General features: G+C 42.3%; 1 protein-coding gene across 3 annotated transcripts; it reads right to left on the minus strand.

The window, feature by feature from the left end:
• Window positions 1-25,903, minus strand: LOC110078323 (cleavage and polyadenylation specificity factor subunit 7). 3 transcript variants are annotated; one of them, XM_020792337.3, is made up of 10 exons: window positions 25,815-25,903; window positions 25,213-25,310; window positions 15,973-16,191; window positions 15,205-15,308; window positions 13,730-13,875; window positions 6,754-7,162; window positions 5,833-5,951; window positions 5,560-5,746; window positions 5,200-5,373; window positions 1-2,192 (listed from the first exon to the last, which is right to left on the minus strand). In XM_020792337.3, exons 2-9 carry the CDS (start codon window positions 25,264-25,266, stop codon window positions 5,205-5,207), a joined length of 1,407 nt encoding a protein of 468 aa, XP_020647996.3. In that variant the 5' UTR covers window positions 25,267-25,310; window positions 25,815-25,903; the 3' UTR covers window positions 1-2,192; window positions 5,200-5,204. The 3 variants fall into 3 exon arrangements, with proteins under 3 accessions (XP_020647996.3, XP_020647998.3, XP_020647999.3); XM_020792339.3 differs by having other exon boundaries at window positions 25,739-25,865; XM_020792340.3 differs by lacking the exon at window positions 25,815-25,903 and adding an exon at window positions 25,711-25,788.
• Between the last annotated feature and the right edge of the window lie 10 nt (window positions 25,904-25,913).

Consider the following 25,913-nt stretch of genomic DNA (forward strand, 5'->3'; position numbering starts at 1 on the left):
TTTAAGCTTTTAAAAAAAACACAATTTTAATTTCTGTACATAAAATGGTTTTTTGAACTAATTTGCATTATTACATAAAGCCATGGTTGTACAAGGGCTACTACCTACCCAAAACATGGCATCTGTCTTATTTATCCACTGTCGCAATCTAGGTCACATTAGTTCACCTACCATTCTCTAAAACAACTCATCTTGCTTCATTTAAAAGTTACAAAGGGAGGGGGGAAAAGAAACCATACAATGCAGTATAAAAGATTGACAATATCATCAAGTTTATTACACAATTTTCAACCTATCAGAAAAAGACAAATCAAATCACAAAGAACAAGGGTGGAAGAGTCAAGGGGAACCAAGGCTACGTTTCGTTTGTCATTCCTTTCTTTCATTTTTCCCATTATTTCAAAACAAACTAAAAAGTCCCATTTTGTAAAAAGCAACATTTCCAATTCATGTTTGGTATTTTACAGTGTAAGCTGTCACTCCTTTTTTTACATAACTTTTTTTCTCTTAAAAAACACGAAGCGTCAAATACCTCTGGATCAACAGTACAAGAGGTGGTTCTGCATCACATGGTGATATCCTCTGAGATACCATCCCTTCCTCTTTAGACCACACAACTGTTCAGTCAGATGAGACAGGATCCTTCTACAAGGGAAGCTTCACCATGCAAGCTGGAGAGTCACATTAATTGTTCATGAGTGGAACAGATGCTCAGCCTTATTGAGAGATCCAAGTTTCTGAGGCTATGTATTCCAGGATACAGTGTACTGTTGTGATTCTAAATAACTGGTGTGCCTCAGGCTTAGGTGTAGTACTGAAAGGTGAAAATGCACACCCCAAAGGGTTACATCACAAAGATGACAGCTTAATCAAGCACTCTGCGGCCACCTGTCTTGCCATGCTCCTTATGTTGACTTTGATGACACTGGCCTGGAGGGAGTTGCTGGCTGAATGACAGAGTGGCTCCAGTAACCTTAATTATGTTTACAGAACACAGTTATATATGGTGATGTGGCTTTCCACTGTCTTCAAATGTGTCCCTAAGATTGGCATGCCAGAGATCACTGATGTATTGTGCCATCTGAAGCAAACTCCATAGTGACTGCAATGTAAAAATCACGTGGGCCGGAAGAAAAATTGGACCTTAAATCAACACATACATTACACAGAATTTTAAAATGCTGAGGGTGGACTGCAGTCAGGAACTTCCAGAAAGACCCAGCTTGACTTTGCCGCCATTCCATGCTACTGCATCAATCGGGTCTCTGTTCACATAACTTCCTCTACAACAAGGAAGGTAGTACTCTGGGACAGACTGGCCCTGGAAATAAAGACTGATGTAAGCAGCTGCAACTGGAACACCTACTGCATGAAATGAGGCAAAGAACCTGTTAGTAAATCGTGTGGAGAGGATGCCTACAATAACCAGAGCCAAATCTACTCTCTTTTTTTAAAAAGGGGATCCTGTATTGTAACAAGTTGATCAAGACCAGCCCCACTAGGAGCAGCCAGATATAACAAATATGATACTGTTCAAGAACTATGTGGGGAAAAGAGAAGGGAGTGCCTGGAAGCAGCAGCTGGCCTATCCTCCATCTTGGAAGAGGGGAAAAAATACTGTTTTCTGAGTGGTACACAACAGTACTAGAGGGACAAGATTAAAGCTGCTTTGGAAAGACAGCCAGACTTTAGGACTGAGTGCCTTAATGTCTGACAGTGCAGTGTGGACCGTGGACATGAGCTCCGGCGAAACTATAGTCATACACCATGGGATTGTACTGAAGCACCAGTTCTTCCAATGAGAGACAGGATGGATGAGTTCCTCCCCAAGTGCTTCTAGAAATGCCATGGAACAAGGTGGCAAACCTCTGTGGAAAGCACCATTTCTCTTTAGGTCCAAGAATCCATGGCCCCCTGGTCACAGTGGCTCAGAGAACCCCTCCCAAACTCCAAGTCATTCACTGAGTCTCCATCAAGAAGAAGGAGGAGGAGCAGCAGCAGCAGCAGCACACTGGCAGAGCTCAGGTCCCACTGCCACAGTGTGCCAGACGGTGTTCTCAGGCAACACTTCCAAGGGGTTCAGAAAGAGCAGAGGACAGCGGGAAGGAGGGAGTGGAGAAGCCTCCATTCTTTTAGTCTTCAGTAAGGAATGGAGATACGAGTCTCTAAAACCACTGAATGCTTCCCCGGTCCTGCAAAAGGGACAAAACCATATAGAAACATTCGTCATTTCAACAGCATTATTAAGGAGCTTTGCTGTAAAAGAGCATATTCTTCATAACCTCTCAACGACAACAACAAAAGTATAAGTGGACATCCAACCACTTCCTGTTCTGATAGGTAGGGGAGGCATTCCCAGGCCCATTGTAGCCCTGTGAAGATGGCACTGAGGATGAAAATATAGCTCTCAGACCCACCAAAGTTGCTTAGGTCATGACCAAGGACTGATTCCTTCACTCCTGCTAGTCAGTGTCCAACTAACGCTTTTACCCAACAGAGGAGTATCTTGTCAATATTTGCCCCCCTTCACCAGTACTGCTTTCCAAACTTCCTGAAACAGGTCCTATTTTGCTGGATTATCCAGAACTGAATTGGGAGTAGGGTGAGTGGAGAAGAAGGGTAAGCTTTATCAGTGAGCAAAATCTGTATGTGCAGTGTTGGGCATTATCCATGGTCTCCAAAATCAAGCTGAGGTCCTAAACACTTACACAGAAACAAAAAGGTGGAGAAGACAGCATTTGTTTCAGCGGATCAGAACTTTCTAATTCTACAAATTGCAATAGAATTAAATGAGCTAATACGGCCAACTTCAAAACAGCATTTTTTTTCTCGAGGTTTTAAAAGCTCCACCAATATTCATATTATGCCTCCTTATGAAGTAAGATGGAAATTTAATCCCCCCCCCCCCAATTTCATTACATGTTGTGTTTTAGAAACCAAGTTTAGGAATCCAAGGCTATATGAGTCAATTTAACAGGTGATTTATACACTGAGCTAAGCAAAATCAACAAACACAGCATAATTAGGGCACCAGAAAAAGTAATGACTGTTCCCATCTGTAGCTGGACTCAACAGGAAATGCTAGTACTGTAATGTAAAAGCAGACCCTTATGGAATTTAGTTTGATAATTTCACAGAACTTAAGCAGAATTAGTGCCTCTCTAAGGAAGACACACGCAAGTTGTACAAAAATAGCTTCTGCATAATCACACACCTTACAGTTTGTTTCTGAAGTTCTCAAATCAAAATTTGTGGCCTGGTGTTAGAGCCAATGTGCTTATTAATAAATATACATGAGTGACTAAATACAGTGGTGCCTCGTTCCGGATTAACCTTCGCTATGCTGAAGCATCGTTGAACGGGGCAGGGAATTCCATTGGAACGCATTAAACATGGTTTAATGCGTTCCAAATGGGCCGAATACTCACCGTTCAGTGATGCTTCTTAATGGCCGGCAGCCATTTTCGCGCCCTCGCCTCGCTTAACGAGGGCGCGAAAACGCTGCGCGCGGCCATTTTGAGCCATTTCCGGGCTTCCGGCGGCCATTTTGGCCGCCGAACAGCTGATCATTGGGCTTCGTTTTGCGAAGATCGGTAAGCGAAACGCTTACCGGTCTTCGCAAAGCGAATTTTGCCCTATTTAAAAAACGTTGAGCGATCGCATTAGCGATCCGAAAAAACGGATCACTATGCGATTTCGTCGTTATACGGTGCGCTCGTTAAGCGAGGCACCACTGTACAATCAAAGGCAGAGTTTATATACAAATGTTTTTGTCAGTTTCAGAATGCAGTCTATTCCCACTGCAGTTCCAAGCCCCAGCTAAGTACCTGACATGGTTAGAGTTGGTCATGAAACTCTGTTTGGAGGTTCACACAGGTTTCTATGGCAGTTCCTTTCCCTGCCTTCTTGGCTAGATCCTTCACTCATAGCTGGCACATGCTCCTCTTCTCCTTCTCGTTGGCGGTTTGACCAGTCTCAGCAGGAGCACAGATTTCCCTGCCCCTCCTCCTTGGCTGCCCAGCCTCCACTCAGACAAGGAGGCAGGACAGGCAAAACCATGCTCCTGCCAGGGACTGGCTGAACAGCTGAAGAGGAGGAGGAGGAGGACAACATGCTCTGACTGGCAAGTGGGTCATTTGGCCAGGGCAGCGGGAGAAGGGAATGTGCGGCACCTGTGGTGCCGTTCATATGAACCGACACAAACCTCCAAACCAAGGTTCATACCCATTTCTAGACACAATCCTACAATGGCAGAGGGAATGGAAAGCATGAACACACACTAAGCAAGGCTGAATTGCCTGACTGAAACAAAATGAAATCCAATACACAGGCAATGGTTTGGGAGCAGCTCTGTAGTGTACAAAAAAGCTCTACAGAGAACCATTAAAATTGCCCAGAATATCTTTGGGCTCCAGCTACCAACCCTGGATGACATCTTCACATCCCGCTGTCTGAGGAAGTCACACAACATCCTTAGACTTTTCCCATCCTGGTCACAACAGAACTATTAAGACTCGAATCACACCGAATAGTTTTTATCCCAGAGCTATAATTGCATTTCATAATGAACTTAAAGACCATCAGCAGTTGGACAGTGTTACTTAGCCCATGGTGCAGATGTTTGTTATTAGTGGGGATTTTTAGTGGGTGGGACTGTTGGGGGATTTTTTATGTGTGTGTATGTGGGTCTCATCTCTGGGTGTCTGTGTGAATTTCGTTGTATGAGTTACTATGTATATGCCTACAATGATAATGATAATGATGATGATAATAATAATAATAATACCATTTTTATTTGAATGAACTAGAATTCCATAGAAAACACTGGGCAACTCGTTTGAGCTACAAGGCAACTCAGAGCTCCTCTGACAGATTATAGGTCACTTTGTGATGAAATGTCTGAGGGGAAAAACTGTCACCCCATTTGAAAATGCTTCACTAGTGGGACACATTAAATGGAGAACCCCAAAGTGGCCATATTTATCCCCAGTAGCCAGACACACACGTGATCATTTCACTCCCTAAGTCAAGCAGAGGATTGCCCATGGAAAAAACTTTTGAGAACATAAGAGAACCTAACCTAACCGCATCTTCATGTGGGATGATACTCAACTTGATGGAAAGATGGTGTGCATTTTGGGAAGGGGGGGAAGGGAGAGATACTGGGGGAACGGGCAGCACCCTGGAAAAGTATCTCACTTCTTTCAGTGATGCCGGTCTCTTTCTCTGTCCCTGTCTCTGTGTCTCTCATGCTCTCGGCTCCTTTCCTGGAAATAATCCTCATGCCGATCTTCATTATGGACCACATCTCGGTGCCTTCTACTGCTCTCACGGGATCGACTGGGTGATCTATCTCGAGACCGATGTCTTTTTCTACAAAATAAAACCAAAAATCTAGTTTACAGATGATGAGCGGTACAATAGTCCATTTGTTTCTTCCTCTACAAAGGAACACATTTCTATTCAGTTGTAGCAGAAGCAGAGCACACTTGAGACTGAGTCATCAACTAAGTAAATCTAGCTAAATCACCTCTAATATCTGCGCTTATGGAAGTTTACCTGGAGGAACTGCTGCTGCTACTGCTGCTGGTGGTGGTGCCCATACTGTAAGACTTGGCTTCAATACCATGAAGACAATCCTTTAGTGAGGAGATAAGGACTCGACATCGCTCATCATTTGCTACTCGTGACTGTTTAATAACAGCAATGGCTGTGAGCAGGGTCTCAATGGCATCACTGTAATCCCCTGAGATATAAGAGCAAAGACAACATGTTGAGTGGGAAACCAAGAGCTAGGGAGTAAAGGAAATAGCAGGAGCCAGATATAGTTACCTGCACTGGCACCAGACACAGCTTTGGAAATGGCACTGCTGGAAATTGCTCGATTCCTGTTCATGATATCTTCAAATTCAGCTTCACTGACAGGAGGCGGCAACTGGCCCAATTCCCGGCTGCAGTACACAAACATACACCCACAACTCAGAGGCAGACAACAAATGGCTTCAAGCAGACCTGTGATAAGATTTCTCATCCACATGGATGGTAAATAAGAACCTTCCAAAAGTGCTCTATATCATCAACAGCATATTTTACTCCCCGATCTACACAAACCACTCAGTACTCTTTAGAATACTCAAGTAAGTCTTACTTGCCATGTTGTAAACAGATGGGCAAACAGAACTGTGTATAGAATCTTCTTGCATTATCAGTAGTGGGATATTTCTTTAACGCCCAGTCAGAACACATTTTTAAAAATATACTAATACGGTCTAGATGCCACTTTCTGCATATCCCCAAGTTTCAGGTAAAAGGTTCCCCTTGACAATTTGTTCAGTTGTGTCCGACTCTAGAGGGCGACGCTCATCTCTGTTTTCCAACCCATAGAGCTAGCGTTTTTATCTGAAGACAATCTTCCATGGTCACGTGGGCAGCGCGACTAGACACAGAACGCCATTACCTTCCCACCGTGGTGGTACCTATTTAACTACTCACATTTTTGCATGCTTTCAAACTGCCAGGTTGGCGGGAGCTGGGACAAGCGACTGGGGCTCACTCCGTCGCATGGATTCAATCTTATGACTGCAGGTCTTACCTTGCAGCACAGAGGTTTCTGCGGTTTAATCTGCAGCGCCACCACGTCCCTCATTTTAAGGGGGGGATGGTGAACGAACCACTCAGCCTGTGTTCTCTCCCTCCACCTTCCTCACAAATTTCAAGTTCTTCTCAATTTCATGACAAGGGAACTGCTCTCACCTGCTGTGGTTATACGGTGCAGAAGCTTTGCTATAGGCATCTGGCGGAGGAGCCATTGCTGCACTTGGTGGGGGAAAGAAGGCTGGGTTGAGGTGCAGCGCAGGTGGCACTGTCCCAGGAGGTGGCACAGTGAGATGGGGAGGAAGTCGAGGGGGAGGGGGCATTAGATGTTGGTAGTGGATGCCAGGTGGTGGTGGTGGAACCCCAAAACTGGATGAAAGTGGTGGAGGGGGTGGTATCGGTGGAGGTGGTAGCCCCATGAGTGGAAGCGCAGAAGGAGGGCGGTTGAAGAAAGGCAAAACAGAAGGAGGCTTCTCAATGCGTGGCGGCTGCACAGCGTTCTCTGTTGGAGTAGCCCGGCCATCTACTGAGTCTGAGGAATCTCTTGAGTGAGCCCTTGGAGGCACCCCTGCAAGACATGCAGAAGAGGAAAAGCTCTGAATGCTGTGGTATCTGGACAGGTAAAGGAGCCGAACAATTTTCTGACATAACATTCTGCTTTCCAATAGGTGGGCATGTCAGCTACTGTGTCCTTGAAGTAAAACTCCATCCTGGCAAAATAACAGACATCTGATCTCTCTAAGTATGCAAAAAGAATGAGATCTACTACGGTGTAGGGGCATGTCTTTCGAAATGATGACATTATCATATAGCCTAGTTTCTGACACTCCTGGAAATGGGCATTCCATGTCTCTGGCTAGAGTAAAGTACATCTCACTCAAATATATTCCTTCCACTGGAAAAAGCAGCTGTAATAAACTGATCATTCAGTGTCAACTAAATGTTATACATAAAATAAATTTATATACTGGCATGCTACTCAGACATTTACATTTCAGCATCAGTTACAACAGATGGTAGTATACTCTGAACAGATGACAACTACCTTATATTTCAGTTTATAAGACAACCCAGTGTATAAGATGACACTCCCCCCTTTTCTAACCCCAAATTAGAAAAAGCAGGGATTAAAGGGCTCCTTTTGCTAAGCCCTGTGCCTTGGCAAAAGGCAAGGAAAGCAGCTGTAAAAGTGACTGCCGCTTTTCCTTGCCTTTAGAGAAGGCAGGGAGCTTAGCAAAAAGGAAGGGAGAAATGCCTCCCCTTCGTTTTTGCTAAGCCCTGTGCCTTCGCAAAAGGCAGCAGGTAAAGAGCTGCCTTCTGTGTATAAAATGAGCCTCAGTTTTTTTTCAATTTAAGGAAAAAGTGTCATTTTATACATGGAAAAATGTGGTAACATGTAGCATTCACAAAAAAATCTTGAGTGTATCTTATACTTTTTCCATTCAAGTGAAATATATTTTTATCTGGATGTTTGGATAATACTTAGCATTGACCTATGTTCTAGAGTAGTGATCCCTATCTTAAGACTCTCTCGAAATACTTCAGCATCAGTTCCTAGAAAACCTTGAGCTAGCACAGAGAATGGTGAGGCATTCAGGTAGTTGTAATCCCACATCTGGGGAACCACAAGTGGTGAACGACTGTTTTAAGGCTTTTTATACTAGTTCAGCAAATCTTCACGGTTCAGCAGGTGAAACACATTTCAAGATTTCACACAGGAACCAGAAAAGAGCAGCTTGGCTAAGGCCACCTAGTTACTAAGTTCATAGCTGAAGCAAGATGTGAACTGAGAAATTCTTTATTTTACGCCTTATTCTGAGCATGCAAGGCTAGATATAATAAATATAGATAATAAAGATAAATATGAATACTTCATTTTATGTGAAGAAACTTTGCAGGAAAAATCAACTTCAATCTTTGAAACTTCCAGTTCCAAATATTTGCTTTTACAAATGCCAGCATCAAATTACTTGGAAGGTTCAGTGAGTCTTAAGTAGCAGGTAGAACTCAAAAGATCAGATATAGATTATTATTGCACGCAATCACATCATCTCCAACTTAATCCTATGAAAGAGTAATGTGCAAAATGTCCTATCTTCAATAGCCTGCTCAGTTCTTAGAAAGCCAAGGCTGTAGCTTCCTTTAGAGCAGTGGTCCCTAACCTTTTCTGAAGTGGTTGAGGGGGTGGGGTCCATGGGCAGGGCGCGCTTGGGGGTGAGCAGAACGCATGCTTGTGGATGGGCGGGGTGCAGTCATGCATATGGATGGGGCACCTGTGTATGCGTGCAGGGAGTGCATGTGGGGGCTGGGAGATCTGTCTTCACGGCCTGGTCCTGACAAGGCCATGGACTGGCACCGGGCCACGGACCAGGGGATGGGGACCCCTGCTTTAGAGCATTGGTCTTCAAACTACGGCCCGCAGGTCACATCTGGCCCACGCTGCCTTCAGCCCATGCACACGCCCGGCAGGCAGGGGTATGTAGGTGCAGATGTTTGGATGTTTGTATAGGTGTGACACACGTGCACTTATTCCTGTTCCTTCAGCCCTCAAAAAGGAAAATATCCAGTGTGACCATCACTGTAAAAAGTTTGGAGACCCCTGCTTTAGAGACTTAATCCATTTAATAATTGGCCGCCTTCTTTATCTGCTAACTTCAACTTTTCCCAGCATTGTTATATTTTACACAAAATTTTACCTTCTAATTTTAACTTCTGTTTAGCCATTTTTGTTTCCAGAGGAAGTTCAGGCTTCATCTGTTCTAAGATGCACTTCTTTGTCTTTCTGGAAGTCTAGGGTATCTGCAAAGTTCTCTTCCAGCACTGCATTTCAAATGAGTCAATTTATTTCCTGCCAGCTTTCTTCACTTTATTTTCAAAAATTGCAGGTTTTTCATTACAGGATTCCTCTTCAAAGGAATCTGTCAACCTTCTATCTCTTCGGCACAGGTAATCAGTATATTGTTTCCACTTTCTCTTTATCTTCTCCTGGTCAGACAGCATGCTTCCTGTTGGTCATTCAGCATTCCTAATTTACCATTTGATTTCTTGGATCTTCTGGAAGAGATCTCGTTTACTCTTGTTTGTTTTCTTCTATTTCTTTGTGCTGGCCATTTTAATAGTCTTCTTTGTCTCTACCTGACAGTCACTGAAAAGCAGCATTCAGGATTCTCTAATTCTGTTATGTGTTCCTTTTCACCTGTCCTGCACAATATTAAGTGTTTCTTCTGTCATCTATCTAGGTTTTTCTTTTCTTTTCATTACAAGAATTGTCTTTTTGCATCCTTCCCTATTAATATTTCTGGTTTCAATCCAGTTCTTCTGATTTTTGCAACTGAATTTAGTAATGCAAATCTGTTCTTTATGAGCTTTAAATTTATCAGATATGTTGTTGAATTATATTTTGATCCAAGAATTCTTTTACTGGTCTTCTTCAGCTTTATTCTAATGCATAAGAGCTTTAAAGTTGGATGTTAACAATTTACAGTTGTGTTCAAAATTATTCAACCCCCACTGAAATTGAATGTTTTGGCCATTTTGACATTGATTTTGATCATTCAGTCATCTTGCTTACATTTACATGAAAGAGGCACTTGTAGGTCAGAGAAATATAACCTTAAGTTTATAATGAAATAACCACAAATGTCTTTTCTGTGCTCACATCATTATTAGTTTTTATTCAACCCCCAAGTGACATTCAATCTTAGTACTTAGTACAACATCCTTTTACAGTTATAACAGCTTTTAAACGTGAAGCATAGCTTGACACAAGTGTCTTGCAGCGATCTACGGGTATCTTCGCCCATTCTTCATGGGCAAAAGCCTCCAGTTCAGTCAAATTCTTAGGCTTGCGCACTGCAACTGCTTTCTTTAAGTCCCACCAGAGGTTCTCAATCGGATTTAAGTCTGGTGACTGCGATGGCCACTCCAAAATGTTCCAGCCTTTCCTCTGCAACCATGTTCTAGTGGACTTGGAGGTATGCTTGGGATCATTGTCCTGTTGAAAGGTCCAACGTCTCCCAAGCCTCAGGTGTGTGACGGACTGCATCACATTTTCATCCAATATCTCCTGGTACTGAAGAGAATTCATGGTACCTTGTACACGCTGAAGCTTCCCTGTACCTGCAGAAGCAAAACAGCCCCAAAGCATTATTGACCCTCCGCCATGCTTCACAGTAGGCAAGGTGTTCTTTTCGTCATATGCCTTGTTCTTCCTCCTCCAAACATAGCGTTGATCCATGGGCCCAAACAGTTCTAATTTTGTTTCATCAGTCCACAGAACACTATCCCACAACTTTTGTGGTTTGCCCACATGACTTTTGGCATACTGCAGTCGACTCTTCTTATTCTTGGGAGACAGCAAGGGGGTGCGCCTGGGGGTTCTGGCATGGAGATCTTCATTACGCAGTGTGCGCCTTATTGTCTGAGCTGAAACTTCTATACCCACATCTGACAAATCTTTTTTCAGTTCCTCAGCAGTCACACGGGGACTTTTCACCACTCTACACTTTAGGTAGCGCACAGCAGTCGAAGTCAGCATCTTCTTTCTTCCACGACCAGGTAGCATTTCAACAGTGCCCTTTGCCTTGAATTTGCGAATGATGCTTCCTATGGTGTCTCTTGGTATGTTTAACTTCTTTGCAATCTTCTTATAGCCATTGCCCTTCCTGTGAAGACAAATCACCTCTTCTCTTGTCTTCCTGGACCATTCTCTTGACTTCGCCATGTTTGTAACCACACCAGTAAATGTCTAGAAGGAGCTGAGTATCACAGTCATTTTAAAGCTGCCTAATTGGTGCTTATTATGCTTGATTGGTGCTCGGTGACATCCACAGGTGTTTTCAATACCTGATCGAAAACACCTGAATGAACCTCTCTTCTTCAGAGTGGTAGTCTTTAAGGGGTTGAATAACTGTGGCAATGAAGAAACCACAAAAGAAACATTTACTACTGTATTACATAAACAACTGATGTTATTTTAGTTGCATTTGGTTCTTTAAAACGTCCTTGTAGGATTTCATTCTGAATACAATTCCAAATGTACACTATAGTCCCTAAACCCCTTTACAGCATTGGGGGTTGAATAATTTTGAACACAACTGTATGCTTCTGGTCTTGTTTTGACAAATACAGCTTCTCCATTTCCTGCTTCCAATTACACGGTCTGCTTCATTTATATATTATATACTGATGTCCTCGTGTACAGTTGTCTCTTTACTTGTTTAAAGCATGTACTGTACTTGCAATGCACAGATTGCTGGCTTCACATAACTCAGTGAGTCATTCTCCTCCTTTATTTCTGACCCCTTGATCAAAATTTCCAACATTTAATTCTGCTTTGTTTCACATTTTCTTGTTCCAGTCACCTATGATTATAAGCATGTCTTGCACTGGTGTGTGATTCAATTTCCTTCTGGGTGCTCACATAAAAACTTTCAATTTCATTTTCTTCAGCAGCTGTAGTTGGAGCAGACTTGAATGATGGTTATGTTCATGGGTTTCCCAAAGTCTAATTAATACTACTCAGTTAGACCTTACATTTCAGCCCCTAACTGCCGGTGCTACATCTTGCCTCAGTATTAGAGCCACTCCACGTATTCTACCATTCCCAGAGTAAAACACTCTGTAACTGTCTGACTGAAAATGTCACATTCCATTCTATTTCAGTTTACTGACACCAAGCACTGCAATGTTTAAGTGTTCCATTGCTTGCTTTACAGCTTCCAGTTTACCTGGACATATACTTCTCATATTCATGTTCCAATTGTATGCACTGTGCAGCACTGGACTTTCCTTTCACCTATACGCATGTCAGCAACTAACATGTCCTTTCAGTTTTAATCTAGTGTCATTATTAATGACAGCACTATACATATTTATCTTCTGTTCTTCCCCAGGTGCTGACTGAGTGCTTTCTGACCTGAGAATCTCGTATGTTAGCACTATCTCCTGGGTCATTTTGGACTGTCTCATGATAGGCTACAGAAGGTAAGAAAGGTGCAGTAGAGGTTTATCACTGCTCTTTTTTTCCATGCAATATAAACAACACCTGCCCTCCAGAAGCTTCTCTGTTCCCATAAGCATTGTCTTCTGCTGATGCAGCCATTACTCCTGAAGAGGGTGGATGCATCTCAGTCTTGTGCCTCAGCTGTGAACATTCCACCTTGGGTGATCCTGCTAAGAGTCCAGACCCATAATGGAATCTAGCCTCTTGGTGACATTGTTTTTGGCATCTTTGAAACACTAAAACCACCTCACCACGTTAAGGAGTGCATCCAAGAAGAAGAAATACATATTACAGAATACCTATTACCTGAAAGAAACATACTATTCATTAAAAAAAAAAATCAGGAAATTGGAAGAAAAAATCAAAGCATGAAAAATGTGATACCTATATGTGCCAGAAAGATGAATCAAAGTATGCTGAGTATTAAGAGAGACTACTATATAATCCACACTTGGATATGAGGGCAATCAGAATGAACTATTCTCAAGGAAGTGCACTGAAGACAGCATATATATAACAAGTCACAGCACAGTAGAGGCAAAACCACTAACTTCCTAGTTTCATAGTACTAAGCTTACAATTTTCTTGCTTCCCCAATACAATCATCTAAAAGACATACCTTCATTTCTGCCTTTTAGGAACGAAAGATTTTGATTATTTTTAGGTTGAAAAGTAAAAATGTGAACCATCTATTGTACATTACATTTACTGTCATTATAAAATGACTAAGGTGAGTCCCCAGCTCATACACTGTCATTAAGTATTGGACACTTTATCTTTTCAGGGATGAAACATTTCTGGAAAGGTTCTAAATAGGAACTAATATATATGATGGATTTCATCCACAAAAGCAGCCTTAAGAAGTCAGCCCAATTAGTTCTGACCACAACGGAAGAGCAAATGAAGGATGTTCACATTATGTAATGTGAGAGATTATATTATATGATGAAGCTTTTATTAGATTAAGCAACTACAACATAGTACAAAAATGCATAGTTGCAATATTTACACATAACCAGTGGTAAATTAATTTGCTTTTGGTGGATATAACTGGAGTCTCAACAACCAAATCCCATCCTCTCTCTCTGCTTTGCCCCTACATAATCGAGATTTCCTTCCCATAAAACTTACGTTTTCGAGCTTGTGCTTCAAACTGTGCAAGATTTTGCCGGGTAGCCAACTTCACTTCCATCTTATCTCCATTAAGAATTTTTCCTGGCAGCAGCTCCAACAGTTTGTGAACAGAGTTTTCAGAGGCAACCACAACTTCTGCATACCTTTCCACAGAGCCATAGGAAAAGTTAATTAAACACTGGCAGGATCTCCTGGATAAACTGTTTTCCAAGACTCGTCTCAAAAAGCAACAGTGCTCCTAGAGAAGCAGCCTCAACAATATGACAGAAAAATCAGTCCCCACATTCCAAACACAAAACTAACACTAAAGAGAGCGGTGCATCGAACATGGGCAGAGATTTCTCTCTGGAACTGGAAAGAATCCATATTATTCCCAGATCACTTGAACAAGCATCCATTTGCTGCATAGGTGGTGGCATCTAATCTGGATTGTCACCAAGATTTCTTTTACCTTTAAAAATTAGGAAGATATCCTGTCTAATTGGCACATTCTTCTCAAGTACAGTGGTGCCTCGACTTAATGAACGCCTCTACCTACAAAAATTTTGAGTTATGAAAAGCTCCAGCCGCAAAATTTTGCTTCGACTAACGGCTGGAGCTTCGACCTAAGAACCGAAAAAGGCAGGGGGAAAGGGCAGGAAATTCAAACCGTTGGTGGCAAAGAGGCTGCTTCTTTGTAGCTCTTTTGCCCCAAAGGTTAGAGCAAGGGGGGGTCAGGGAACTTTTTTCCTCCTGCAGGGCAGGAGGAAGGAGAGGCAGGCGCAGCTCTGGATCCCCGCCGGGCGCAGGAAGCCGGTGTGTTCCCTGCCCATCCTGGCATGGGTCTACTCATGAGTAAGGCCCACAGCACACACGGGTATAGTCATGAGTAAAGGTGGCCAAAGGCGCTGGTCTGGGCTGAGGCGCAGGAGTGGGAGGGGCTCCTCTGTGGACGGGGCGTGCGGTGGCGCAGGAGGAGGCTCCCCGCTGAGAATGGGTACCATCAGAAGCTTCAGTCTGCCTATTAAGATGCTGCTTTTTCCTTTTTAGAAACTTCTGGGTGGGTTTTGCAGAGAGGGTTTCGGCTAAGGGGGGTTATGTTTCTGAACTGTGTTGTTTTTTGCAGTCCCAGGGTTGGGATTGCTCAATGTTTATTTTTGGGTGTGGTTTTTTTTTTTTTTGCAGCCTTTGGGTTTTGCTATTTATTTTTGGTTGTTTCTTTTTTTAAAGTCCCAGTGCCTTCCGATGTGGCTTTCTGTGTGCTTTAATTTTTTTTCTGGTATTTTTTTGAAATGCTGGAACGGATTAATCCTGTTCCCATGCATTTCAATGGGAAATGGTGCTTCGACTTATGAAAATTTCGAGTTACAGCCACCATTCCAATACTGATTAATTTGGTAAGTCGAGGCACCACTATATACTTATTGTTATTTTGTGCCTCCTACAACAACTACTCTTCCTGAGGGCTCCTTCATGAAAAATCTTGTGCTTACCCTTTGGACTGGCCATTGGCTCTGTTTTCAGCAAACTTGAGCTCTACCACATCGTAAACACCCACAGAGTGGATGATTCGTGTCAGTTGCCGGTCAGTCGTCCACTGCATGCAAAGGGACAAAAAGCTACAATATCGTAAAAAGAAGGTTTAGCGCTGACTTTATACTATGGGTTCTTAAGGGCCTTGTTCCAGTAACAAAAGCTTTATAATGCATAACAAATGCTTTTCATTTAACGTTACACTTTTACTTGAAGAACATCACATTCTCCAAACACAAGCTGTCCTATTTTTCTAATTTCAAAGACAAAACACTCCTAAAAATCAGAGATGAGCAATTTTGTTCCATTTCATTTTAATCTAATTTTTACACTCTGTCTTTCTCCCATAGCTATGAAGAAAAGCAGTTTATAACAGATTTAAAAGATAACCACTTTTGCTGGGATTGATTGCAGTTGCAATTAAAAAAAAAACCAAAAGGCTACAAGTTGCTCACTGTACACAAGAATAAAAACACTATAATAAAAACAACACATTTCTGCTGTTTTAATATTCAAACTTCTCAGTGCCGTCTCATGATGGTCAATGATAGCAAAGCTATATCCAGCATGCATTATATACAACATTACATTACTGGGAACTCTAGATCCACAGAAAGCATCAACAAAACAAAGCAAAAACAAAATCTTCCACATTATTCACAGAGGTTCAGTAAAAGATAAATCAGTTATATCCTTTACATCTTGCTCTGATATCGAAGCACATTTACCCAGGAGAAGCTGCCCACATAAACAGCAGCTCTTTTATTGCGCAGTCCGCTGTAGGTATACAGGATAGCAGGTGATTTGCTGTTTGGCTTGGGAGACTGTTCTTGGCGGTTTTCAGGTGGCGGCTCAGTGGTGGCAGTGCAACTTTCTGATGGTTGTGAGCTGGCAGCTAACACGTCGTCATATAAATCCATCTGGTCAGCATTACTAAACTCAGAATCCTAGGAGACACAAAGACAGCACTTACAATATGCACAGCAAAGGGCAACGGTTCCACCTTTGTTCTTCTTCTTCTTCTTCTACTACTACTACTACTACTACTACTACTACTCTAACAATACACATATGTCCAATCATCAGTCTCAAAGCAAAGGAAGCTTCTAAAAAATCCCACAATGATTATTTTTTCCTATTCAAAAGGCACAACAAATGCTATAGGAAGACTCCCAATTTCACAGACTCAAACATCTCAGCATTATATTTTTGGCATTCAGAGTGTGCTTGTTTGATCACTACCAACAAACAAAAGTTTGCCTTTTCCTCCCCATTGTACTTCCCACAAGAAAAGTCACCCTGTGTAGCCTTGGGTGACCTGCACAGTCCAACAACATCCAAAAGAAGGAATGGTAAATAATCTCTGAGTCTTCATACCTAGAAAACTCTGAAAGGGGTTGAAGCAAGTTGGAATTATTATTACAATCTCACAAAAACAGCACAAAGAGATAGCATAACTGGTAACCTCTATGACAACAGGACAGGACACAGAACACTGCAGACACACCTGAGGTTTTATTTATTTAAAAATTTTTCACCCCACCTTTCTCCTTAAAGAGGACCCAGAAAGCTTACATGATAAAGATGAAAACATTTAAAGCTAAAAACAGTAAGTGCACAAATACTAAAAAGGATCAAACAAATACCAGCCTAAGAAAAGGTAAACGAATGCAACACCAAAAACACATTTAAAGCAGTAAGGAACAACAATTAATTTAAAACACCCACTCAGGTAGCCAGCCACTGAAAGAAACCTTGCCTGAAGGTTCCACTCCCGCTTCTCCTACAGATTTCTGGAAGTTCAAAAGGCAGCTCTACCTAAGTCTTGAGCTTTGAGACAAGGATGGAGTAGGTTACAAGCTGAATCCAGAATGGTGACATAAGCAGATTCACTGAAGACAGTTTCCAGATTCCTACTGGCAGATTTACTTTGGCATAAGTATAAAGACATAAATCACAGGAACAAACTGCTACTGATTGCATTCTATGTCACACTACTAAGAACTCAAGTGGCAACATATTATTCACCAGCAATTTGCCACCCTAGGTTACACCAGTACACTTACACTGGCATGAATCTACAACAGGATTCTGCAAAGTGATCTACTAGTTTGCCCCACTGACTTTAACGGGCTCTTCTCTAGGTATCATTAAATTTGGATCCAAGCAACTGTAGAACTGGGAAAGGTCTACTTTGGAATCTTTTGATATGGGTGTATCAAAATTTATGCTGAAGTCCACTGGAAAGCTACCTGTTTACCTTCAGAGGATTAAGTGACACACACTACTTTTCTTATTCTCATAATATTCAAAGAACTTTTCTATCGTTACTCTTACAAAGGGTAATACTCATCCTGATCTGACCTGAAAACTTGTAAAAAAGCTGTTGCAACTTTTGTTGATTCACATAATGGAACACTCTCTGAAGAAAAATAAATCAAACCAATAAATGACTGAATAAGACAGACAAGTAGACTGTAATCCACAAAAGCTCATGTCAAAATAAATCAGTTAGCCTTCACTGTACCATAAGGCTCTTTGCTGTATAAACACAATCTAAATAAAGTATCAAACCACTAAACATGTTATGATCATGTGGTCTGCATTCCCTCTCAATGACACCTATTATGCCACACAACATAAAACAAGATTTCTAATTAGAGAACAAGGAATCAGAAACTGAGTAGCAATATACTGTACAAAATTATCATATTTTCATACATCATCCCGTCTAACTTATATTTAACAGCAGGAAGCATGTAGTTTGAGCTATTTAGCTTAAAGCTTACAGAGAGCTGCAGGCAAATTGTTGAAATGTGTGCTATACAGCTTCCATTCTAAAAGATTTTTCAATTTCCCAAAATGGACACAGTTCAGTTGCAATATAGTCAAACAATTAAGTTACAGCATGTGTTGTAGGTGTGCACTGAACCATATATCTATGGTTGAAACCCTGTTGTGCAGCTCTGTGTGTGTAACTATGGTGATATCAGCAGCAGCAGCAATTTGGCAATTCTGAGGTGCACATGACCGTGTTCCTTTGTGAACACTGTAGTGTAAACCACTGGTTCTTAACCTTGGTTTACTCAGGAGTTTTGGACTGCAACTCCCAGAAGCCTACACCACCAACTGTGCTGACTGGGGTTTCTGGGAGTTGCAGTTCAAAAACATCCGAGTAACAAAGGTTAAGAACCACTGGTCTAAATCACTGATTCTTAACCTTGGTTTACTCAGGAGTTTTGGACTGCAACTCCCAGAAGCCTTCACCACCAACGGTGCTGACTGGGGTTTCTGGGAGTTGCAGTTCAAAAACATCTGAGTAACAAAGGTTAAGAACCACTGGTCTAAATCACTGGTTCTTAACCTTGGGTTACTCAGGAGTTTTGGACTGCAACTCCCAGAAGCCTTCACCACCAACTGTGCTGACTGGGGTTTCTGGGAGTTGCAGTTCAAAAGCATCTGAGTAACAAAGGTTAAGAACCACTGGTGTAAACCAGCAACTGATTATAAACAGTGGTGATTTGCCACTGATAAAGATGTCATCACCACTGCACACACGGAGCTGCACAACAGGGTTTCAGCCAGTGTGTCTGGAAGGACACAGCTTGAGCTTTCTGCAGCATAAGTTAACCACAAATAACCTATTACACTGGTTTCAGAGGAATTCTGGAATGACTAAGAGACTGAATCCCACACACCAAGGATATACATCACAATCATTTAAGTATTTCCCCATAAACAGTAAAATGCAAATATTATTTCATTTTGGGTAAATGAAATGTTATCTGAACGTCAGCACCTTTTAATTATAACTACAATTCTTCTTATGGAGAAAGCCAGAGAGTTCCAGAAAAATATCTACTTCTGCTTCATTGACTATGCAAAAGCCTTTGACTGTGTGGACCACAGCAAACTATGGCAAGTCCTTAAAGAAATGGGAGTGCCTGGCCACCTTATCTGTCTCCTGAGAATCCTATATGTGGGACAGGAAGCAACAGTTAGAACTGGTCATGGAACAACTGATTGGTTCAAAATTGGGAAAGGAGTATGACAAGGCTGTATATTGTCCCTCTGCTTATTTAACTTATATGCAGAATAAATCATGCGGAAGGCTGGACTGGATGAAACCCAAGCCGGAATTAAGATTGCCGGAAGACATATCAACAACCTCTGATATGCAGATGATACCACTCTGATGACAGAAAGTGAGGAGGAATTAAAGAACCTTGTAATGAGAGTGAAAGAGGAGAGTGCAAAAAACGGTCTGAAACTCAACATCAAAAAAACTAAAATCACGGCCACTGGTCCCATCACCTCCTGGGAAATAGAAGGGGAAGACATGGAGGCAGTGACAGATTTTATTTTCCTGGGCTCCATGATCACTGCAGATGGAGACAGCAGCCACGAAATCAAAAGACGCCTGCTTCTTGGGAGGAAAGCGATGAGAAATCTTGACAGCATCTTAAAAAGCAGAGACATCACATTGCCAAGAAAAGTCCGAATAGTCAAAGCTATGGTTTTTCCTGTAGTGATGTATGGAAGTGAGAGCTGGACCATAAAGAAAGCAGACCGCCGAAGAATTGATGCCTTTGAATTGTGGTGCTGGAGGAGGCTCTTGAGAATCCCCTGGACTGCAAGGAGAACAAACCTATCAATTCTAAAGGAAATCAACCCTGAGTGCTCACTGGAAGGACAGATCCTGAAGCTGAGGCTCCAGTACTTTGGCCATCTAATGAGAAGAAAAACTCCCTGGAAAAGACCCTGATGTTGGGAAAGTGTGACGGCAAGAGGAGAAGAGGACAACCGAGGATGAGATGGCTGGACAGTGTCTGCAAAGCAACCAACATGAATTTGACACAACTCCGGGAGGCAGTGGAAGATAGGAGGGCCTGGCGTGCTCTGGTCCATGGGGTCACGAAGAGTCGGACACGACTAAATGACTAAACACACACACACACACACACACACAATTCTTCTTTCAGACAATATACACTACACCCATTTAATACCTACAATATTGGTAATCCTATACATTCTGGACAAAAGATTTGCCACATATTCTATATACTGTAACATGTCTAATCAAACAAAGTTACAAAGTAAGAAACTAAATTAGCAATACCAAGAGCACTGAAAGGGTGTACAGTAGTACCTCAATTTACGAATGCCTCGGTTAACGTAATTTTCGCAGTACGAATGGAAATCCATTGAAAACAATGCCTTGGTTTGTTTATTTCTCAGGCTTTTGTTTGTGAAGAAAGTTTCCCCAGGATGCATTGCCATAACGCTACCCCTGTTCCTATGGCAATCTGCGTTCCGGTTTACAAAATTTTCCCTTTATGGAACGTATATACGTAACTCATTAATTTTGTAAACCGAGGTACTACTGTAATGGAAATTGATCTCTGAATCATTTCTGAACTGTTATTTGGATAGGATGTATTGCAGAATCCCATATGAAATACAGTGGTACCTTGCAAGACGATTTAAATTCGTTCCGCGAAAATTGTCGTCTTGTGAAAAAATAAGTCTTGCGAGGTTCCCTATGCATCGGTCTGAAAAAAAAAAGTCTTGCAAAGTATCGGTCTCAAAAAAAAAAAGTTTTGCGAAGCACGGTCATAGAAAAAAGTCTTGCGAGGCACCAATGATCGCAAAAACCAATCGTCTTGCGGGATTTTTGTCCCGTGAGGCAATCGTCTAGCGATGCACCACTGTATATGAATGGGAAGCACTATACTGTTCTTGCTTGACCAGCAGCATCATTGAAACAATTCACTCCAAGTAACTCATTCTGGTTTCTTGCTTACTCTTTAAGGAAACGAGAATCAATCTTGGACACTACTGGCGACATTTCCAAAAGAATGTTACATGTTTTCTCATGAGGTGTGGGGGGTATGCGTAAGCCTTTAGTAGCCAATATCCGAAGCAAACACTATGTATAAGCCTTTAGTAGCCAGTATCTGAAGCAAACACCATGTGTAAGCCTTTAGTAGCCAGTATCTGAAGCAAACACCATTTTATCTATAGCCTTTTCATGCACTTTTGAAGCCATTAAAAAAATCTGTCAAGAGGACTTTCTTCTGTCCATAATAATGCTCTCAAGAAACTGGCATGCCATAACTTCTACATAAAGCTCTCTATTCAAAATAATTTTGCTATGATACCTAGGATTTTCTTTCTACCAACCAATGCTTGCAAGCTCTCTTCAGACTTTGTAGTACCTTATTTTATTTTCTTATCATACTGATGACAGACTTTGCTGATGTTCCTAACGTTTCTCAGCTAAGAGTATATTACATGTTCACTAAATTCTAATTCTGCCAATAGTGAACATAGTTTTATACAACTTCTCTTTGCGTGTTTTACAGTCCTTATTTTCTCATCTAAATAGATAGTGTGCAGGAATACTTAAAGGTACCTGAAGTATAAAATAAATCCACTAGGCTCAACCAGTTAACCAGTGGGCATGACAGCATTCAATCTGTCCTTCAGTGCAGGATGATCTATTGAGACAATACTAATTCTTTACTCTTCAGGGCTTTCAAGTGAGCCAAGAACTACAGATTTTCACACACCTTTGATAACAATACTTTTGGTAAAATCCTGGGGAATATCCACCTTAAAAATAAATCAGTAATTTTGGCACAACAGTTGGGTTCGTTCACTTTGGATCCTTTTAAAAACTGAACAATACCTGTCTTTTCCTTTTATCAAGTCTAATAAAGATCCATTCACAAAAATAACTAAGACTAATGGAGTTTACCCTGGAAGAAGTGTGCAAGGCAATTTTCATTGATTTCCCCTTTCATCTCTTGCCAATTCTCCCAAACAGAAAGGACAAAGTGGGAGAAACAAGTCTCCCCTCTCTCTCTCCAGCAGCTGAAAAGAATTCTGATCGCAGGAACTGTGGACCAGAGCCATTGTATGCATTGATTTAATTAATTTAATATACTGTATCTATATACCACCTTTCTCCTCAAAAGTCTCAACTTAATTCACAATGCAGAGTGTCTTTGGATTTCTCAGAATGTACTTTACTCCATGAAACTACACCTGCAGTATTCTTTATACTGTACTCTGAATGATATCACAACTAATTCACAGCAGTCGAAAATGAAAAAGGTTCAAATGAAAAGGGGCACACATCAAGCTGTTCAGCAGATTACAAACATAGTGACTGCAAACTGATAACAAAAGCAGCACCTAAATGGAAATCAACAATGAATACACTAAAGCGGTGGTCCCCAACCTTGGGCCTCCAGAAGTTCTTGTACTTCAACTTGCAGAAATCCTGGCCAGCAGAGGTGGTGGTGAAAGCTTTTGGGAGCTGTAGTCCAAGAACATCTGGAGGCCTAAGGTTGGGCACCAGTGCACTAAAGTACTACAAGAGGGAAGCACCAAAATATCTACCAACAACAACCAGAATAAAAGAGAGAAGCAGCTGTGAATGTTTTTGTTTCTCCTCTGTACAAAAATACCTAAAAACTCAACAGTATCCCCACAAAAGGAAATCAAATGATAAAAGTACTACATCCATAACACCATGGCAAAGACAGGCAACTTCTGTGGTGTGTGGCACTTACGATGTACTTCCATTTCCATAATGCCTTCCAATTTTTGCAGCAACAAGGAAGAAGTGCCTTTTCCTTCTCAGAACTTGCAGTTCTTGTGTCAAAATCTGATGTTGTTTTTCCCTCTCTGCATTGCTGACTGTTAGCACCATGGCAATTTCAGTGAAAACAGATTTGGAAGGGGCAGGTAACAGTATATGTGCCCTGCATATTCTCCATAATAAGAAGCAACTATTTGTTTGTATCTATGCTATTCTCTTCATAAGATTGATGAATCTTCAACTAAATAATAAGATAATCCATCATGCAAAGCCAAAAAAAAAGAGGACAACACATCCAGTCACTCAGAAAGATGAAAAAAAAGCAAAACATAAGTGGAACAACAACTATAGCCTGTATCCAAAGCTCTGTCTGGGACTTAATTACATATTCCTCACCCCTAACGCTTCTACCATGCATAGTATTAAAAATAAGGAGTGGAGGAAGCCACAAGACCACATTCTAATTATCCAATTATTCTTCTTTGACAAACTGCTGTACTTTCAAAAGCAGACAAACACTTTTCCCTTCAAGGAAGCTTTCCCTTAATTATTGGCTGCCTGAGTGGGGTTCTTAAATAGATTGTTGGGCCTTACTGTTTTGAATGTGTTTTGGTGTTGATTCTATTTACCATCTTTTACTGTAGTATTTGTTTGATACTTTTTTGTATTTGTATACTTATTAATTCTACCTTTTAATATTTTCTTTAAATGATGTGAGCAACCATAAGATAAGTGGGGCAGAAATATTTTAAATAATTAATTAATAAATAAATGAATTAACTTATGAATGGAAGAAAAGAAAGATGTGCATCACATAACAGCATAGAATACCATATGCTGAAAACTAGTTTGGAATGTGCAATCAGTACTTAAACAGCAGAATATGGTCCTCAACACATCTTGTATTTTCCCCATAGCACAATTACAACGGGCAATTTAGAATAAGCATATGAATCAGTTATCCAGAATTTTAACAGCAACTATCTACATTACAGATAAGCTACAATTAAAACTGCCTAGAACAAGACTCTTCAAATCACAGCAATGAACAGCTCTCCACAGAGAAATCACCTGTGAAAATGAGAAACTTGAACGGACAACAACACTGTGTACATGTACACTATTTCTTTACTGGCTGGATAGAGAAAAAGGATTTCAAAACTAGATAAAACAAGCAAAAAACCTTACAGATATATTTTCAGTGACCATGTGGTCCAATAGTAAACAAGGAAAGACTACTATTAGTATATTCTCCCCTCTTGCAAAAAAAAAAAAAAAAATCTCAATTCCATTGCTCCAAAGATGAAACAGAGTCACTACCTACAGCCAGACATAAAACCTAAATGCTATAAGAGAAAGAAGAATGAGTGCTATAGCTTCAGCCAGAAGAATCTATCATATTCTAGGAGAGAACAAGCTATGTGCTGTAACAAATGCAGCGCCTTGAAACATTATGTCTGATACTCTGTATGCATGGCTAGAGTGAGCTGGGTATAATCAACCATAGTTTTGCTTCTGTGTTTGATTGTTACTTACACCATTGGTAAAATACACTGAACATGATCTAGCTAGGATAGTAATAAACAGTGGCTCCTGTGATAACAGTCCCAGTGTGAACAGAGAACTGGATTACACATGTTTTTAAAAAATAACATCCTCAACTGTATTTTAAATATATTACAAGAACTCTCTCTAGGGATATCTAAAGGCTACCTAGAATAATATTCTGCTTAGAAATGAACATGCCACCACAAGGAAGCATCCGCTCTAAAAAAATATAAAGTAGTGTACCTTCCAGCCTCCAACAAAGGATTGTTGGGAAGTACTTCAAGGAACATTCACGAGGAGCCTCCGGCAACATTCTTAGGTGTTCAAATGATTCACACCAAAGAGCAAGCCCAGCAACTTTATTGTCATCTTTCCAGCCACAACACTGATGATGGCACACCGTTGGCTTTTTCACTCCACCCACCCCGTTCCCGCTGGCCGTCTCTCTCCTTATGGGATTTGTTCTGTGTGGTTGTTCAATGATGCTGTTGAATTTGTAAGCCGCCCAGGGTGGCCTCGGTAGGCAGAAGGGCGATATAAAAACCAGTCAAACCACCCAACCAACCACCAGTCCATTGCACCCGGGGCCCGAGTCAGCGTCAAGAGTGCAGGTTGCCCTGTCTCAGGCTGAGCTTCATCTGGCGCTTCCCTGAGGGCTGAAGCCCTGAAGAGACGCCGCAGGTCGGGCCCTTCAGCCCGCCTTAAGCCTCTCTGCCTGACCGGGGCGCCCCCACCCCCTGGCTGGCCGGCCGGCGCTGAGGCCCCTCGGCCGCTCCCCCCGCCGGGCGGGTCTGTCCCCGGCCCTCACCTGGTTGAACTCTTCGTCGGCGTAGATGTCGATGAGGTCCACTCCTTCCGACATATTTTCAGGGGCGCCCCAGAGAGAACCGGCGAGAAAGAGCCGCACTGCAGGGCCAGAGGAAGGGAGGGAAGAAGGCGTCGAGTTAGTGCCCGGCTGGGCTCCCTTGCTCGCCTCCCCCCCCACCGGGCCGCGACCGAGCGAGGGCCTAACCCTGCGCCGCCTGACCTGCTCGCTCGCTCGCCAGGCGGAGGCAGCGGCAGCCCCGCCCCTTTTTCTCCGCGCGGGTCCCGAAACGGAATCCCTCGAGCCAAGCGGGAGGACAGAAACCACCCAGAAGGGGAGCGAGGGAGGGAAATAACTCCGCGCCCCCCCGTCAGCCGCCACCGCAGTTCGCCCGCCCGCCTGCCTTGGCAGCCGCCATAACTACGCGCGGTCCCTCGCCCGTGCCAGGCAGCCACCCCGTCTCCTCCCCTCCTCATTTTTCAGGCCCGCTACTCCTCTCACGTCCTGCGCGGATACGAAACCCCGTCACCTCCCCCGGTGCCGCTCCAGCCCCATCACGGCGCGCAAGGCCCCAAATCCCGAATAGGCCCAAAGCGCGCGCCAACCTCTCTGTGTCGCGCTCTCTCTCTCCCCCTCCCCCTGTCTCTCAATCGCTCGCTCCCTCCCGCCCGCCGCCGCGAGCGCCTCCTCTCTTTGCCCCGCCC

Source organism: Pogona vitticeps, chromosome 1 (genome assembly GCF_051106095.1).
Source record: "Pogona vitticeps strain Pit_001003342236 chromosome 1, PviZW2.1, whole genome shotgun sequence".
Classification (NCBI taxonomy): domain Eukaryota; kingdom Metazoa; phylum Chordata; class Lepidosauria; order Squamata; family Agamidae; genus Pogona; species Pogona vitticeps.